The sequence below is a fragment of the Peromyscus maniculatus genome, chromosome 19, assembly GCF_049852395.1.
Source record: "Peromyscus maniculatus bairdii isolate BWxNUB_F1_BW_parent chromosome 19, HU_Pman_BW_mat_3.1, whole genome shotgun sequence".
Classification (NCBI taxonomy): Eukaryota; Metazoa; Chordata; class Mammalia; order Rodentia; family Cricetidae; genus Peromyscus; species Peromyscus maniculatus.
Window position 1 is genome coordinate 21,661,008 of NC_134870.1, and position 18,112 is coordinate 21,679,119.

The window sequence follows — 18,112 nt, forward strand, 5'->3', positions numbered from 1 at the left end:
GTCCTCACCCGCCTCGGGACTCTGCTTTTTCTCGGGAGCCACCACCCAGGCGCATGGCTCCATGAAGCAGGAGGAAGAGGAGAAGGTAGAGCGCGAGAGGTCCCGTCCGCCCCGGCCGCGTCTGGGTCAGGAGAAAAGGTGGGAAATTCTAGGGGGAGGGGGGGAGCCGGAGGCTCCGCCGTGCTTCCTCCTGCCGGGCCTGCTCGAGGCCCTGCTCGAGCTCCGAGCGGACAAGTATCCTGGAGATTGGGGGTCCCGAGGTGCAAAGGCGAGGGGGTCCCGGGGCGCCGTGGGGGAGGGGCTCGCCGAGGCGGCCCCCGCGGGTGGGCCAGGCCTCCTCGGGCTGCGCGTCCCCCCGCCGAGGACCCACGGGGCCGGGAGGCCGTGTGCCCGGGGGTCTGGGTGGCCGCGGTCGTCCCCCGGCCAAGGAGGCGAGGCGGCAGCTGTAGCCCCGGTGCCTGAACTCCCTCCAGGAAAACAGTCGGTGGAAAGTTTGGTGGTCTCCTGCGCCGCCTGGTGGCCCCCCACCCGGTCGTCCCCTCCCCCGCTCGGCGTCTGGATTCCACCCCCGCGGCCCGGACCCAGTTGCTCTACCCGTCGCCCTGTCGTTTCCCCAACTCCCCCAGCGCCCTGTACTCTCCTGTCCCACATCCTCCCTTTCACCTTTTCCGTCTGCCTGTTCTGCCCCTCCCGGCTCCGGCCTCTTCTTTCCCTCTTGTCTCATCCTTTTCTTGCTTAACTCTTCACTCTCCCACTTTCTCCTCTTCTTTTTTCCTCCCGCTCCATCTTCCACATCTACTTGTAGACTCCCTTGCCTACTACCATCCCTCCATCTTTAGGGGGTTTTATGCCCTTCCTCTCGGAGCTGTGTGTTTTGTCCTTCGTTCCTTGCCCTGATCTGACTCCTCTTTGCTCACTTATTCCTCTGGGCCTATCTGCTTTCTTGGCCCTCTCTTTGGATTGAGTGGGTGGGGCCTGGAGTCTGTTTTGCATAAATTCTCTAGTACTGGGGAAGTGGGGAAGGTGGAAGAAATTGTGAAGAGATTTATGCAAGACTGAGTAAAGATGAATGGCTCCACCAACACTTACCATCTCTTCCTGGCACACGATGCCTTGTTCTCAGGGGCCTAGCATGTTGGCAGGTAATTTTCAAGACTCGGGAGTGTGTTTGTATACTGTAACCTGTGGAGAGCTCAAAGTGATAGGTCCTGGTTGGAGAGCAAGTTTTCACCTCAATGTGTGGGAGGGGGAGTTGGGGTTAACAGTGCATGTTCTCATTCAAGTAGAATATAGCCTTTGATCCTCCATGGGACTTCCGTTCCTTGTCTCATTTTAGCATTAGACATGTTTTGAAGTAAGGAGAGCTTATTCTCCAGCTGGTTTTGTTTGTGTCAGAAATTGCTGTTAAATTGTAACTTTTGAGCCTGGCAGTGGTGGTGCACGCCTTTAATCTCGGCACTCATCCCAGAGATTTGAAGATGTTTTCAGTGGTAAGGTCTCTTGGCGCTTGTTTGTCTTAGACCTGATGTAAAGCCGGGTGTGGTGGTGCATACCTTTAATCCCAGCACTCAAGAGGCAGAGGCAAGAGGATTTCAGAGTTTGAGGCCAGCCTGGTCTACAGAGTGAGTTCCAAGACAGACAGGGCTACACAGAGAAACCCTGTCTGAAAAAAACAAACACAAATTTTGTAAGTTCTCCAAAAACCTGGGGAGTCCCAGACTCTGTTCACTGCACTTGCATTTCTGTCTTAGGTACTGGAAGAAGGAATGGAATTGGAAGAAAGAAGATTCACTCCAGAGACAGAATAGCTTCCCCTTCCTGTTGTAGTTGTTTCCTCTGGGAGTATAAACTTTCTGCTTTCAGTGAGTATTGCCTTGGGCATACTTGAAGTGGGATTTTTGTTGCATTTTTTGGTTTTTGGCTTGTGTCTGGATTTAAGGTTTGTAAGTGTACCTCATTCATGTTTCTCTCAGATTCAGTGGGGCGGTCCTAATGTTGTTGAAGCTTTTATATGTTTTAAAATTACATTTACGATGTAGTGTGTATGTGCACATGTATGTGGATACCACCACCGTGCGTGTGCTGAAGTCAGAGAGAGTCATTTCTCTCCATGTGGGTCCTGGGTGGTGAGCAAACTCAGGTCTTCAGGCTTGGTGGCAAGTGCCTTTGTCTACTGAGCCATCCTGCTGGCCCTGTGCGTCTTCTTATTGTGTATGTGTGTTTTATTTATTTATTATTATTTTCCAAGGGGTTTCTCTGTGTAGCCCTGGCTGTCTTGGAATTCATTCAGTAAACCAGGCTGGCCTGGAACTAGAGATCCACCTGCGTCTGCCTCTCAAAGTGCCAGGATTAAAGGCGTGCGCCACTGCTCCCAGCCTGCAATTATTCACTATTTAAGACAACCAAATAAGTCCCCCTGTGGTGATATTTTGTTTGTACTCAACAAATAAAATTTGCCTGAAGATCAGAGAACAAAGCCAGACACTAGATTAAACATAGAGGCGAGGCAGTGGTGGCACACACCTTTAATCCCAGTACCTGGGAGTCACACGCCTTTAATCTCAGAACTAGGAAGGTTGAGGCAGGAAGTGATGTGGCTAGGCAGAGAAGGAATATAAGGCGGGAGGAGACAGGAACTCAGTCAGCCTCTTCGACCGAGGACTCCAGGGCATTCAGTCTGATGAATCCTGGAGACAGGATCTTCCTTTTTCTGCAGAGGATTTGGCAAGGTGAGAAGTGGCTGTGGCTTGTTTTCTCTTATCTTTCAGCATTTACCCCAGTATCTGGCTCCGGGTTTTTATTACAAGACCAACTAGGATTCGTGCAATATCCCTCCACCCCCTTGGTCTTAGGTTAATTGATAAATGGAGTTAGGAATGTAGCTCAGTTGGTAGAGTGTTCAGGCTTGTATGCATGTGTGAGGACCTGGGTTCTATCCCCAGCTCCACCTAAAACCTGAGGTAGTACATGAGTGTAATCTCATCACTTGGGAAACAGAATCTGGAAGATAGGAAATTTAAGGTCATCTTGGGCTACATAATGAGTTTGAGCAGAAAAATTAACTAATTCAGAAGTTAATATCTTTCCTGAGCAGTTCTAATTCTTATGGTTTTGATCTTCAACTACTTTTGGATCATTTTGACCTAAATCTGTTGTGGTGATATTTTATTAAATCGTATCACAGATTTAAAAATAATTATAATTCTGTATGTAAGCCTTGAACATAGTTCTTGGGTAAAAATTAGTGCTTCTTTGAGTTTATTAGGAGTAGCGTGCTTGGGTTAAAGCTATAGCCAAGTGTGGAGCACTTGCCTCGCCTGCTCAGGGACTTGTGCTGTATCTCCAGTGCACGATTCGATTCGCTACGAGCTTGTTCGAGCCGCCCATCCTTTTGTGAGGGAGACAGGAGAGGAAATGTCTTCATTTCATAAATGCAAAAACTAGCTGGGAGGTGGTGGCTCACACTTTTAATCCCAGCACTGGGGAGGTAGAGGTAGGTGCATCTCTGAGTTTGAGGCCAGCCTGGTCTATAGAGTTCTAGGGCAGTCAGGGCTACACAGAGAAACCTTGTTAAAAAAACAACAAAAAGAAAAAAAGAAAAGGAAGACAAAACAAAACTGAGGCCCAGAAAGATATAACCTCATGCCATAGGTCACATAGAAAGGGAAGTTGGGGTGGGGTGGTCAGGAGCAAAACCCAAAAATATCATCTGGGAGTGTTGGCACACACCTTTAATCCCAGCACTCAGGAGAATGAGACAGATCCGACTGCTGTTACATAGAAACCCAGTCTCAAAACTCATTATTTTCTTTAAGCTGATACAAGAATGTAGACTTTTGGTTTTGTTTGTTTTTTCATTGTTGTTTGGCTTTTATTAAGACAGGGTTTCACTATGTAGCCCTGGCTGCCCTAGAACTTGCCATGTAAACCAGGCTGGTCTGAAATTCAGAAATCACCTGCCTCTTCCAGGAGAATGCTGAGGGTAAAGGTGTGTGCCATCAAGCCCTATGGGTTTTGTTTTCTTGTTTTTGAGACAAGGTCTCTCTGTATAGCCCAGGCTGGCCAGCTCATAGCAATCCTTCTTTATATACCATACCCCATCCCCTCTCTGGTGCTTAGATTACAGTGAGCCACATGCCTACCTGGGACTCTGAGCATTTTGTTACTTATTTGTTGTTTTGTATTTTGTGAGGAAATTGTACATGTATCAAGTGCTCTCTGTATGTATATGGCAGCTGCCTTCTTTTGGCAGGGGAGTTGAGACAGAGTCTCATGGAGCCCATACTGGCCTAGTTGAGAGTGTCCATGAGCTCCTGATCCTATCTGTCTCCTGAGTTTTGGGATAATAGGCATGTACCACCACTTTCAAACTTGATTGTTTTAAAAACAGAAATAATTGGAATGGTTACCAGAATGTAGCATCTCTCATCTGACTCTTTCCTGGAACAATCCATAAATGGGCCAGGGTTACAGCTCAGGCACCACACCAGTACTCATGATATAATTATTACATTGAATTTCACTTCACCTCTTCAGTGTCACAAGAGTAACCCCAGCCTGCCCATCTGAGGAAGGCTTCATTTGAAGACACATCTGGACACTAAATAGCATCAGCTTTCCCCCACCTCCCAAATCTTTATAAGGTCATGTCCTCTGAGAAGTTATTGTAAGGTTTGTCTTCAGAAATAAATAGAACTTTTTTATACTTCTAGGCATTTCACTATGATTACCATTTGAAATGGAACCCTTTGACAGAATCTCTTGCATCAGGATGTTTGTGATAATAGCATATTTAACAAGTAAATTTTTTTAAAACGTTCTGGGTGCTTTTTTGGTGTATTTCTACAAAGTTACATGAGTAGAATAATCTCCATTCTTTCTTTTGGGGGGGGAGGGGGCAGGGGATCTATGGAGCCCTGGCTGCTGTGTAGCTCTTTGTGGAGACCAGGCCAGCCCTGGACTCAGATCTTCCTGCCTCTGCCTCCTGAGTGCTAGGAGTAAAGGTGTGCAATATTCACACCTGGCTTCGTTGTTTCTTAAGACAGGGTCTCCCTTTGTAACTGACTTCAAGGTCCTTCTGCCTCTTCCTCCTTGGTGCTGGGAGGCCTCCAGTGTTCTTTATGGTTTCTGCCATCACAGAATGAAAAGAAAACATGAATGATTTATTAGAGGCCATTACTTTCAAAAGAAGAAAAGTATCAAGGTCTTTTAGACTACAAGGTAGCTGATATAGAATTATATTAATAGTAGTTATGTGCCTGAGGACTGCCAGGTTCCTTTCATGTCTTTCTATCAGATAGTCCTATGTGGCTGCGTGTGGTGATACACACCTTTAATCCCAGCACTTGGGAGGCAAAGGAAGGAAGATCTCTTGAGTTCAAGGCCAAATCTTTTGATGGCATCCTACATAAAAGGACATGGAAGAAGGAAGCTTTTTGCCTTTTGTCTGCTTGCCCTCGTTCTCGCCAGCAAGTTTCCCATCCCGTTGCTGAGGCATTCCTTCCTGGCAATACTGTACTGTACTCTACTGTAGACTGAACACCAGCAGCTCTCTAGGAATTCCCAGTACCCTATAGCAGATTGAGACTGCTGAGGCGTGCAGTCTCATAGATTGAATGATGACCAGATTCTTGGTCTTTCTGTCAAGCCATTGTTGACTACCCAGACTAAAGCCTGTAAGCTACTCTAATGAATTATATGTATGTATGGCTGGCCTCAAACCCAGATCCACCTGTCTCTTCATCCTGGGTGCTGGGATTAAAAGTGTGTGCCACCATGCCAGCCATTGAGAATACTCTACATACTGAGTTCCAGGACAGTTAGGGCTATGTAGAGAGACCCTGTCTAAACAAACACAAAAAAATAAACAAATAGCCCTGTGTGATGGCAGGTTCACGAAGATGTTATAGCTAGCTTGAGTTTGCAGTCAGACTTTGGACCTCATGGTTGGGATCTGAGCCAGAGTTGGCAGCTAGATTGTTACCTCAAAGCCAAAGTTCTGTTCTCAGAAAGTGGGGGCTTCTCTGGCTGTTGTGAGATGGACTTTTCAGAGAGACACACAGGGAGAAGGGAAGCTGTTTTGCTTCTCAGCTGTGTCAGTTAGGGCAGCCTTTTATGTTCTTGTGCTAATACTGGCCTAGACACTAAATAATGAATGTTAGCAATCTACGAGAAATTATATTAATTCCTGGAATGATAAATTGCCACCCAGGCAAGTAAACACTAATGGATCACTAAAAGTCCCACCATCATTTAAAACATTGTATTTCTTTTTTGTTTTTCTTTCTGTTTTTGTGTTTGTATTTGAGGCAGATTTCTCTATGTTGCTCTGGCTATCCTGGAACTCATCTGTAAACCCGGCTGGCCTTTGTAAAGCCACCTGCCTTTGCCTCTTAGAGTGCTGGGATTAAAGGTGTGCGCTACCACACCCGGCTTTACATCAGGTTTTATATTTTATTTTAATGTAAGATAAACAAGCGCCAAGGGACCTTACCACTGAAAACATCTTCAGATAACTGGGATGAGTGCTGGACTAAAGAAAGGCGTGCACCATCACTGCCAGTCTGGACCTGTGTTCTTAATTGCTGGGCCATCTCTCCAGGCTGTTTAGGAGGTTTTTGAGTCAAGACCACTGGGGTAAAGGCTAAAAAAGAAAGCTAAAGCTTTTTTTTTTTTTTTGAGACAGAGTTTCTCTGTGTAGTTTTGGTACCTGTCCTGGGTCTCTGTAGACCAGGCTGGCCTTGAACTCACAGAGATCTGCCTGGCTCTGCCTCCCGAGTGCTGGGATTAAAGGTGTGCACTACCACTGCCCAGCCGGCTTTTTCTTTTTTAAAGTCAAGTTGTTTCATCTACACAGAGTAAGCCTTTGCATCATCTCATGTTAAATGGTACCTGTGGCCAAGTCCAGGACTGAGTTGAGTGGTCACTACTATATAGTGAGTTTCCAGGATAAATTGGGTCCAGATGAGAATTTCCATGATAACTAACCTAGTTGTTAGTGTCCAAATGGTGCTCTTTTTTGTTTTCACTCTTGTTTTGTCTGTGTAAGCATTGCAGGTTTGAGCATGTGCAGTGTCAGGAGACTCGATCTTTTTTAAACAAGATCATTCATTCACCTTGAAGCTATGCTGGTAGGCTAGCAAGTTCTGGGAGTCTCCACCTGCCCACCCATACTGGGGTTATAGGCACCCCACCACTGTGTGTGTGTGTTCTGATGTGAGCACTCGAGATTGTGCCGCTAGGTCTGCTGTGCTTGTGCAGCAGCCAGCCTACCGAAACATCGTCTTTCCAGTCCCCGGGGTGTTTCCAGGCATGGCCCCACCCCACACTGGACGGAACTTGCAGGGATCTCCCTGACTCTGCCTTAAACGTGTGTGTGCATGTGAGTGTGCCTGTGTTACTTATTGTTTGTTTATTGTGTTTTTTGCTTTAGAAAACTGTTTAGGGTCTGGGGAGAAACTCAAGCTGTAAGCATGTATATTCCTGAGGACTCTAGTTGACTCAGTTCTCTAGTTGAGTGTAAATTAGTGTTTTTAAACTTGTTTATTTATATATGTGCACATTTGTCACACATCTGGTGAAGAGGAGAGTGTGCCCATTAGACAGGGAACTGAGGCCTCAGCGGCCCTCGGGGGAAGGGGCTGGGTCATTGAACACTGAGAGCAGGCCTAACTATTTGACATTTGCAAGGCTAAGTGATCTTGAGATGAGATCTATGAGAAATTTATATTAATTCCTGAAATCATAAATTGCCTACTACTACTGCTTCCCTTAGCTTCACGTTGAAGCATGGGCAGTGTCTCCATCTAGTGGATTTCAGTGTTAACTGCTGTGTTCATGTTGATCGTGAAGGCTGTGTATGATTACTGCTGCTGACTCTTGAACTTTGCCCAGGAACTTTTACATGGCTTTGGTCAAGGGAATGTTTTACATGCTTTGGTCAAGGGAATGTTTCCGTGACCAAGACCACATGCCGAGGGCACAACATTGATAGTTCTGAGGTTTGGGAAGAACAGATTACAGTTTTAGAAAGGTAGTAGAACATGTCATTTAATAAAGGATTTGTTTGGGGGGTTCTCTTGTTTTTGTGGTTCTGTCTTGGACATGACAGGCAGGCACACTGCAGTGGACTTAGGTCCCCTCCCGGGTCCCTCTAGTACTCTGAAGGGTCTTAAGCTGTACTTAGGATCCCTAACTAAGTTTCAAGAGTACTGATGTCTCTTGATCATTGTGGACTCTGAGGTGCCTGCTTTGGTGTAGAGTATGCTTAGAATTACATTCTAAACAGAAGGGGAGGGGGATTGCTATTACTTTTGAAGGTGTGTGTCTTAGTTGCTGTTCTATTATTGTGTGGAGACATCATGACCAAGGCAGTTTTTTTTTTTTTTGTTGGGGGAGGAGGATCTCGAGGCAGAGTTTCTTTGTGTAACAGCACTGGCTGCCTTGGAACTCTCTTTGTGGAGACCAGGCTGGCCTTAAATTCAGAGATCCACCTGCCTGTGTGCCTTCCGAGTGCTGGGATGAAAGGTATGAACCATCACGCCTGGCCAAAGGCAACTCTTCTAAAAGAAAGTTTTTGATTGGGGGCTTGCTTACAGTTTTAGAGGGTTAATCCATGATGATCGCGGTGCAGGAAGACAGGAATAATAGTAGCTGAGAGTTTTACATCCTGATCCATAGACAGGAGGCAGAAAGAGAAGGACACTGAGCCCAGCAAGGGCTTTTGAAACCTCAAAGCCCACCCTCCCCACACACACCCCCGCAGTGACATACCTCCTCCAACAAGGCCACACCTTCTAATCCTAATCCCTCCCAAACAGTTCCACTAACTGTGGACCAAGCATTCAAACATGAGCCTATGGGCTCTCATTTAAACCATCACAGTGTGTTGTGTGCTCTATGTGTACGCGGCACCTTCAAAAGCCAGAAGAGGAGTTAGATCTACTGGAGTTGAACTTAAGCCACCTGGTGTGAGTGCTAGAACTCAAACTTGAGTTCTATGAAAGACCGACTAGTTCTATTAGCTACTGAGCTATCCCTACAGTCCCTAAACAGAAAGTTTTGATACAGTTGGCAGGGAAATTATTAATGTTGTTTGTATTGACACAGTTGATGGCTGACATTTCCTATCATTATACCATGGTTCATTTTACATTTTTAACTTTTAGTTTAATGTTTGTTTTATTTTGGGAGATAAGTAAAGTATTAGACTCCTTCAGAAATGTTCAGTAAGAGAGGAGTAGGCAATATATTTTAAGCTTAAGTGAAAGAAACTGATTTTATGGGGGTACATGTCTATAATTACAGCATGGGAGTTTGAGGCAAGAGGACCAGGAGTTCAAGGCTAGATTGGGCAACATAAAACCTTGTATTAAGCCGGGCAGTGGTGGCGCACGCCTTTAATCCCAGCACTCGGGAGGCAGAGCCAGGCGGATCGCTGTGAGTTCGAGGCCAGCCTGGGCTACCAAGTGAGCTCCAGGAAAGGCGCAAAGCTACACAGAGAAACCCTGTCTCGAAAAAACCAAAAAAAAAAAAAAAAAAAAAACCTTGTATTAAACAAGACAGAACAAGCTGGGTGGTCATGTGCACTTCCATGGCAACTCTTATAAAGGAAAACATTTAATTGGGGCTGGCTTACAGTTTCAGAGGTTTAGTCCGCATCATCATGGCAGGAAGCATGGTGGCATGCAGGTAGACATGGTGCTGGAGAAGGAGCTGAGAGCTCTACATCTGGATGGGCAGGCAGCAGAAAGAGAATGCCACACTGTGCCTTGTTTGAGCATCTGAGACCTCAAAGCTTGCACCCTAGTGACACACCTACTACAACTAAGCCACACCCACTTCAACAAGGCCACACCTCCAATAGTGCCAGACCCTAAGAGCCTATGGGGCCATTTTCACTCAAATTACCACATAGGGCATCTCATGCCCTCGTCTGGCCTCTAAACACCTGAACTCAGCTGTACTGCTTTCCCCTCATAACATAGTTAAAAATAAAATAAATTTTTTGGGGGAAAGAACAACAGAACCAAAACAATATAAAACTGTTAAAGTTAGGAATTGGTTTCAATATACTGGTCTTTCTATTTATTTATCAGAACCCTTGACTGATTCCCAAGCGCTGATAAGAATGGCCCCATAGACTCATTTTGATTGCTTATTCACTAGGGAGTAGAGCTGTTGGAAAGAATTAGAAGGACGGGGAGGTCTGGCCTTGTTGGAAATGGACTTTGAGGTTTCAGAAGCTCATGCCTGGCTCAGTCACTCTGCTTGGAAATTTTTATTTATCTGTTTTTATTTTACATGTATGGGTGTTTTGTCTGCATATATGTGTACCACATGCATGCAGTGCCCATGAAGGCCAGAAGATGGCATTGACTTCTCTGAAATGGGATTTTGGATGGTTATGATTATCTAGAGATAATGTTTCATCTGCCACATACCTTTTGCTAAGGAGAATACAGGGAGAACTCAGGCACAGCAGCATCCATTGTGGATTAGGACAAGCATGGTGGTGAGGAGAAGAGAGAGGCCTAAAATTGCCTGGGTTATGGTTCGGGTGTGTTGGCTTTGAGCCTGAGGTCTTAATTTTCTATTCCCCTTTTGTTGACAGACTTATTTAAACTGTTTTTATTGTGTCCTAGGTTGCAATGTGTTTTCTTATGTTCTTAGAGAAGGAACTAAATCCAGTGGGTGGTATTGGCAGATTTTGCTCTGCCACGTGGCTTGGTGAGAAGGTCCAGCTCTTGGAGCCTGACAGGGAGATTATGGTCCAGATCCTGGCTCTGCAGCTTAAGTGTGGCTTTGGAGGATTCCCATGCTAATTAATTCTGAGGTCCATTCTCTTTGAAATGCTGCTGACTGTCTGCCTTGCCAAAGGGTGGTGAATTGAGTAAAGTCCTGAATGTGAAGCATCCTGAATTCAGAGAACATGTCTAGGCCATCGTTAGGTTGCCCTCTAGGGGGAAGCAGTGGGTTAAGAGCCCAAACGGGAGGAAGAGCAGCTAAATGTCGTGTTTTATTTAAGGCCCTTGTGACTATTGGATTCATTTAACTCTCCCAGTAACTCCAGAGAGCAACTACTATTGTTGCTCTAGTTTGGAGGAAACTCAATGGAACAGAGATTGGTCTTGGACAAACCAGAATTTGAACTCAGTAGGCCACTTGGTTTGGTTTGGTTTGAGATAGGATCTTGCTTGGTAGCTAAATTGGCCAACTCCCTGTATAGAACAGGCGGGTGTCAAACTCAGATAGATCTACCTGCCTCTGCCTCATGAATGCTGTGATCACAGGAATGAGCTACCACTTTTAGCTAGTTTTTATATGTCTGACAGAGTCTGGCTGACATAGCTCAGCTTGGCCTGGAACTTGCTTTATATATCACCAGGGGTGACTTTGAACTCATAGTCCTCCTGCCTCTGCTTCCAGAGTGCTGGGGGTGCTAGTTTATGCAGTGCTGGAAATGAAACCCAAAACCATGTGCAAGGCAAGCACTCTGCTGATGGAATTACATCCCAGCCCTGGTTTTGAGGCAAGGTCTCACTGTATAGCCCTGGCTGGCTTGGAACTTGCTGTGTATGTTAAGTTTAATTTAATGCATATGGGTGATTTTTGTGTGTGTATCACATACATTCCTGGTGCCATGAAAGCCAAAAGAGGGTATTGGATCTCCTGGAACTAGAACTACAGACAGTTGTGAGCTTCAGTGCTCTTAACCACGAAGCTGTCACTCCAGTCCTCTATCTTGGGATTTAATGGAGTTCAGAGGAAAACCAGAGAAAATGAGGAAAGGGTTAGAGAAGACAGACAGGCAGGAGCCTCATGTTAGAGGATACACCCATCTTCAGACTGCTTCTCTCCTGAAACAGCCAAAGTTACACAGGTGGACTTACCTTGGTGCTGAGGGGAGTGCTGGAAGGGTGTGGTTAATGGAGAAGTCTGAAAGCTCCCCTGGAGCGCCTTAAAAACAGGATGGTCTCACCGGGTGTGGTGGCGTACGCCTTTAATCTCAGCACTGGAGAAGCAGAGGCAGGCGGATATCTGGATATCTGTGAGCGCCAGCCTGGTCTACAGAGCAAGTTGTAGGACAGCCAGGGCTGTTATTACAGAGAAACCCTGTCTGGAAAAAACAAAATAAAAACAAAAAGGATAGTTTCTATTGGTAACGTGTGCCTTGCAAACAAAGGTCTAAATTCAGTCCCTAAGTGAAACAGGCATGGTCATACAGTTATAATCTGAGCATTAGGGAGGCAGAAACAGGGATTCCTGGGGCAGACTGGCCAGCAGTCTAGTCTAACTTGTGAGCTCTAGGCCAGTGGAAGACTGAGAATGACACCAGAGGTTGTCCTCTGTTCTCCATGTGTGCATACATGTGCGTACACATTTAATTAAATTGACTGTTGCTCGGGTGTAGTTTAATATAACCATTATAGAAGTCAGTTTGGAGATTCCTCAAAAAATTAAAACTATAACTCCTGGGCATATACCTAGAGAACTCTCATAGCTTTTCATAGAGATGTTTGCACTTTTGTGTTTACTACTGCTTTATTCACTCTAGCAAGGAAATGGGACCAACTTAGTTGTCCATCAGCAAATGAATGGATAATGGGTATCCAGTGCATATTATAAAATAGGATATTTAGCTCTAAAGAAAAAATAAAATCACAAAATTTCAGAAAAATGGATGAATGTAGAATTAGTTAATATTAATTAAGCAAGGTTACACAGTTCAGAAAGAATAGCTGCAGACTTACTTTGTGTGTATGTAGACAAATGTATATGTGAGTCTAGTGTAATTTGTAGAAAGGAGACAGACAAAGGGTAAATATAAGGTAATGATGAAGGATGGAATGGAAGGTGCTTGACACCTGACACTTTTTAGGAAAAAAGGATGTAAAGCTAATTGTTTTTCTAGTTTTGATTCTGTCATGGATTCTCCCCTTACCCCCCTCCACACATACACACACCCTTTTTGTGGTAGGTAAGTTTTTAAAAATATTTATGAACTGGGTGGTGGCGGCACACCCCTTTAATCCCAGCACTCGGGAGGCAGAGGCAGGCCGATCTCTGTGAGTTCGAGGCCAGCCTGGTCTACAGAGCGAGATCCAGGACAGGCTCCAAAGCTACACAGAGAAACCCTGTCTTGAAAAAACAAAACAACAAAAAAACAAAAACAAAAAAAAATTAAATTAATGAAGCCAGGTGGTGGTGACACACACCTTTTATTGCAGCACTTGGGAGGCAGAGGCAGAGGCAGACAGAACTGAGTTTGAAGCCAGCCTGGTCTACAGAATGAGTTTCAGGACAGCCAGGGCTACATAGAGAAACCATGACTCAATGATGAGCCAAGTGTGGATTTCACATGTCTTTAACTTGCAGCACTCTGGAGGCAGAGGCCATCAAATCTGCGTAAAAAGTTATTATATAGAAACCCTATCTCAAAAAACAAGCAAACAAAAAAGTGAAAAAATCAGTGTGAAGCTCCACAGTTTGGGATGGCTATTCTGAGCATATAGAGGTCTGTTGAAATGTATATACTGCAGGCCTGGCTAATCTTGCTGAGTAATGTTTTTTATTTGCAAATTCTTTACAATAAAGGCTCATTTATTTATTTTGGTTATTGAGACAAGGGTCTCACTATGTAGCTCTGGCTGTCCTATAACTCATTATGTAGACCAGGCTGGTCTCAAAGTCAGAGATCTGCCTGCCTCTGCATCCCAGGTACTGGAATTAAAGGCATACACCACCATGCCTAACTTGTAAAGGGGGTACTGAAATGTCTAACTAGTTGCATCCTGTCCCCTTTGGCCTTGATGGTGTCTTGGGATAGAAGATTTGCTTATTGCCTGCCTCTCTCCATGGTGGCTATAAACTTTATAGAAACCTATTAGGAAAAGATTAGCGCTTTCTGGTCTAGAACTTGGGGTTTCTGACTTTTTCCTTCTTGACCGTGTCACCTGGAGGTTTGGGTAGGAAAGAATTAAAAAGTCTCTTAATTGCAGTTTATTCATTTGGGGGGAGGGCAGGGGCTATTGTGTGTGTCAAGGTCAGAAGATGACTTGCTGCAGTCAGTTCTGTCCTTCCACCATGTGCGTCATCAGGATTGACAGACAGCAAAAGCCTTTACCCACTGAGCCACCTCACCATCCTCCTTGACAGTCTCTGACGGCTTGTAACTGATCTGTGCAAACACTTGGTTTTTGTTCTTCGTTGAATCATTCCAATGGTACTTACCTTCTCTCTTTTGGATTAGGGTTCTGCAGCATTCCAGATCACGAACACCAAATCAGGATGGGAAAAAGACGTTGTGTTCCTCCCCTTGAGCCCAAGTTGGCAGCAGGCTGTTGTGGGGTCAAGAAGCCCAAACTATCTGGAAGTGGAACACACAGTCACGGGAACCAGTCCACAACTGTTCCTGGCTCTAGTTCAGGACCTCTTCAAAACCACCAGCATGTGGACAGCAGCAGTGGCCGGGAAAATGTATCGGACTTAACTCTGGGACCTGGAAACTCACCTATCACACGAATGAATCCTTCATCTGGAGCCCTGAGCCCTCTCCCTCGGCCCAATGGAACTGCCAATACCACTAAGAATCTTGTGGTGACTGCAGAAATGTGCTGCTACTGCTTTGATGTACTCTACTGTCACCTCTATGGCTTCCCACAGCCACGGCTCCCTAGATTCACCAATGACCCCTAGTGAGTACTAGACATAGGACAACGTGGAGGGCGTGGTAACATCTTTCTGAGGTTACTCTCTTAACAGGGTCTGACTACAGAGTTATGGAAACAGACATTTTTGTTGGTGGTGGTTCACATGGCTTAGGGTAGGTAGAGAAGTCACACTATCACACCACTGGAGACCTCAGTAGTGTTGACATCCAAGTGAATGTGAATTGGAAGTGTCTGAGGGCCAATCTAGAGACTAGGTGCTCTCATTCATTGGGAGCTGATGCTTTAAACAAAGATTCTGTTTGTTGTCCTAAGATATCTAAAGATCCATTTTCATGCATGTGTGTAGGTGTATGTACATGTATGGAGCAGGGGTCAGGCATGTGTTTGTTCAGTGGAGGCTCAAGGTTGATGTTTGGGAATCATCAATGTTCTTCTGCTTTGTTTCCTTGTATCAGGGTTGATCTTAGTCTAACCCAGAACTGGTGGGTTATGGCTAGTCTCAACTAGCCAGCTTAGCCAGGGATCTAGGGCTACCAAACCCACTGGCATTTATATGGGTTCTGAGAATCTGGTTTCTAGTCCTCCTAACCACTGAGCCATCTCTCTAGCATGTTTAAGCAGTATAAGAAAAAAATGAAGAAAGACAATGCCAGTGTTTTCTTCCTCAAAATTGGAGGCAGCTCTGTACCAGCTTTAAAAGGCACTTCAGTTCGAGGCCAGCCTGGTCTCCAAAGCGAGTTCCAGGAAAGGCGCAAAGCTACACAGAGAAACCCTGTCTCGAAAAACCAAAAAAAAAAAAAAAAAAAAAAAAAGGCACTTCAGCTTTTAGCGGGTGGTGGCACACACCTTTAATCCCAGCACAGGGAGACAGAGGCAGGCAGACCTCTTGAGTTCCTTCCAGGATAGCCAGGGACACACAGAGAAACCCTGTCTGGAAAAACCAAAAGAAAAAAGCACTTCTGTTTTCGGATGTTTGTTTTCAGGGGATGCTTCTGTGGCTTCATTAATCTAAGGTTATTCCCCAGCTGTTGGTGCTTTGCAGAACACTGAGCAAAGTTGAGGAGTAGAAAGCAAAGGTCCTTGCTTTGGGGACTCATTTGAGTTGGCAACCACACACATACACAGAAGTAACTCTAGTGTAAAGAAAGCTACCCTGAATGTGTGTTGGGAGGAAAGGCAGAGAAAAATGTGTTCACTTTTTAGGGAATTGTTTTATTATTTTATTTTGAGACAGGGTCTCACCATGTAGCCCAGGCTGTCTGAGAAACTCACTCTGTAGACCAGGCTGGCCTTGAAGTTACAGCTGTCTGCCTCTGCCTCCCAGTGTTAGGATTAAAGGCATGCACCACCACACCTGGTTTTCAGGGAATTCTTGATGTGGGGTGCTGTGATCAGAAACTCATAACTGAGCAGGTGAGATTCAAGCCTGGATAAGTTACATTATTGTATTCAGGGCCTTGTATTTTTAAGTGGGTGGTAGATCTTGAGTTTTTGAGTAGGTTTGGCACAGTGGCTTTCACTTGTATGGAACAAATATGTTATTGGAAGGAAATGAGAGTGGACAGGAGATCCATCTGCTGGGATGATGAAAAATCAATAAAGTAAGGGCTGGGAAGACAGCTCAAAGTGTGTAAAGTGCCTGCCATACAGTATGAGGGTCTGAGTTCAAATCCTCAGAACCCACATACAATCAGACATGGTGTTGCATATCTGTATTCCCAGTACTACAGTGAGACTGGAGGTGAAGACCAGAATCCACAGGTACTTGTGGAACATGAGGTCTGGAGCATGCAGCAAAGAACAAGAGACTATTCCTGTTTGAAACAGTGGTTGTCCTTTGACCTCCACATGCATGCCTTGGCATGTGTGCACCTGCATTACATGCAGGCACACAAGATGTTTTTTCCTTTAAGCATACTATAAGCAGCCAGATGTGAGGGGCTAGAGAGTTGGCTCAGCAGTTGAGCACTGACTGTTCTTCCAGAGGACCTGGCTTCAATTCTCAGCACCCACATAACAGTTTACAACTCTCTGATCCAGCTCTAGGGGACCTGACACTCTCACACAGACATACATGTAGGCAAAACACCAATGCACATAAAATAAGAATAAATTAAAAAAAAAAAAAAGCCAGATAAGGTGACACATACCTTCAGTCCCAGCAGAGGCAGGAGAATCTTTGTGTCTGAGGACTTTAGTGAGAGCTGTCTTGGAGATGGGAGTGGAGGGGTCTAGGTTAACTATTTACTTTGCCTTTGAGAAGTGAGGACTCTGGAATCTCAAAGGTAAGGGCATTGGGAATGTGGAGGGATCTCCACAAGGAGGGGCAGCTCTGTAACTGTCTTCCATCTGATCCGGCCAGGGAAATGTGACTTTGGCTAAGGGCAGAAATAGCAATTTCTGTTGTTAATATAAAGCTTTCCCGAGAAGTTGTTTTTCTCTTCTGAAAGTCAGTGAGCAGGCACTGTTTGTAGTTTGCCACTAGTTACAATTGTGAGAATAATGAAGTCCTGCAGGGATTGCCTGTAAGCTAAGGGGAGGGGAGTGTGGGCAAGGTTTGTCACCATGAATGATGGAACGAGCCACATGGGAACTCACCGAAACAGTAAAGGAGGGGAGGGTATGGGAAGTTGGAAAGAGGGAGATGAATGGGTGTTGAGGAATGAAAGTGTTGTCGAGCACTTTGAGAGTGGAAGCAAGGACGACTCAGTCAGGCTACCTGGGTGACTTGAAGTGGTACAATCTTAGACAAGTAAAGGGGCGGGGCTGTGGTGGCGCATGCCTTTAATCCTAGCACTGGGGGGAGGCAGAGGCAGGAGGATCTCTGTGAGTTCAAGGCCAGCCTGGTCCACAGAGTGAGTTCTAAGAAAGGCGCAAAACTACACAGAGAAACCCTGTCTCAAAAACAAACAAAACAAAAAAAGAAAAAGAAAAAGAAAGAAAAGTAAAGGGAACGCTGAATTCAAGGCGAGGAAGAGGAAGAGAGCTTAGACATGTGACATCTAAGTGAAGGGAAGTTGTGAGGACAGAGCATAGGAAAGGCTACACTCACACAGAGCGTCTCCTGTTGTCTCATGATACTTTCTGGGTTTTTAGCCAGGGCTGAGCAACCTCTAGAAAGGCAGAGTTCTTCGGGTAGCTAGCAATTCAGAAAACCCTTTGGGCAATAACAGAAATGAGTAGAAATAAATGCATAATTAATTTAGGGCTGGAGAATATTTTATGTTTTGCTTTTTTTTAGTCCTCTCTTTGTGACCTGGAAGACAGGGCGAGACAAGCGGCTTCGTGGCTGCATTGGGACCTTCTCAGCCATGAATCTTCATTCAGGACTCAGGGAATACACGTTAACCAGGTAATGACACAGACGTTAGAAAATAGATAATGAATTAACTAGAACTGGAAATAGCTTTCTAGCCTCATTTCTTCCAAATGTTTGGTAG

At 45.2% G+C, this 18,112-nt stretch overlaps 1 protein-coding gene and 1 long non-coding RNA gene across 12 annotated transcripts in view; one reads left to right on the forward strand and one right to left on the reverse strand.

The window, feature by feature from the left end:
* Positions 1-18,112, forward strand: part of Ammecr1l (AMMECR1 like) — a 26,353-nt gene continuing 8,241 nt past the window's right edge. For 6 of the 10 annotated variants that reach the window (XR_013046003.1, XR_013046002.1, XR_013046001.1 and 3 more), the window contains exons 1-4: positions 560-1,142; positions 1,752-1,862; positions 14,252-14,696; positions 17,914-18,024. Coding sequence is in view for 7 of the 10 variants with exons in the window: in XM_076554872.1 (XP_076410987.1) it covers positions 1,070-1,142; positions 1,752-1,862; positions 14,252-14,696; positions 17,914-18,024 (740 nt within the window). In the remaining 3 variants the exon portion in view is untranslated. Of the gene's footprint in view, positions 139-370; positions 1,143-1,520; positions 1,623-1,751; positions 1,863-14,251; positions 14,697-17,913; positions 18,025-18,112 lie in introns of those variants that run through there. The other 4 variants (XM_076554874.1, XM_006977950.4, XM_015996667.3 and 1 more) reach the window with 4 other exon arrangements.
* On the reverse strand, positions 4,773-14,365 carry LOC143269536 (uncharacterized). Of its 2 annotated transcripts, XR_013046004.1 has the most exons (4): positions 14,233-14,365; positions 9,546-12,118; positions 6,494-9,364; positions 4,773-5,127 (listed from the first exon to the last, which is right to left on the reverse strand). It is a non-coding gene; the product is annotated as an uncharacterized LOC143269536 (long non-coding RNA). The 2 variants fall into 2 exon arrangements; XR_013046005.1 differs by lacking the exon at positions 6,494-9,364 and having other exon boundaries at positions 11,892-12,118.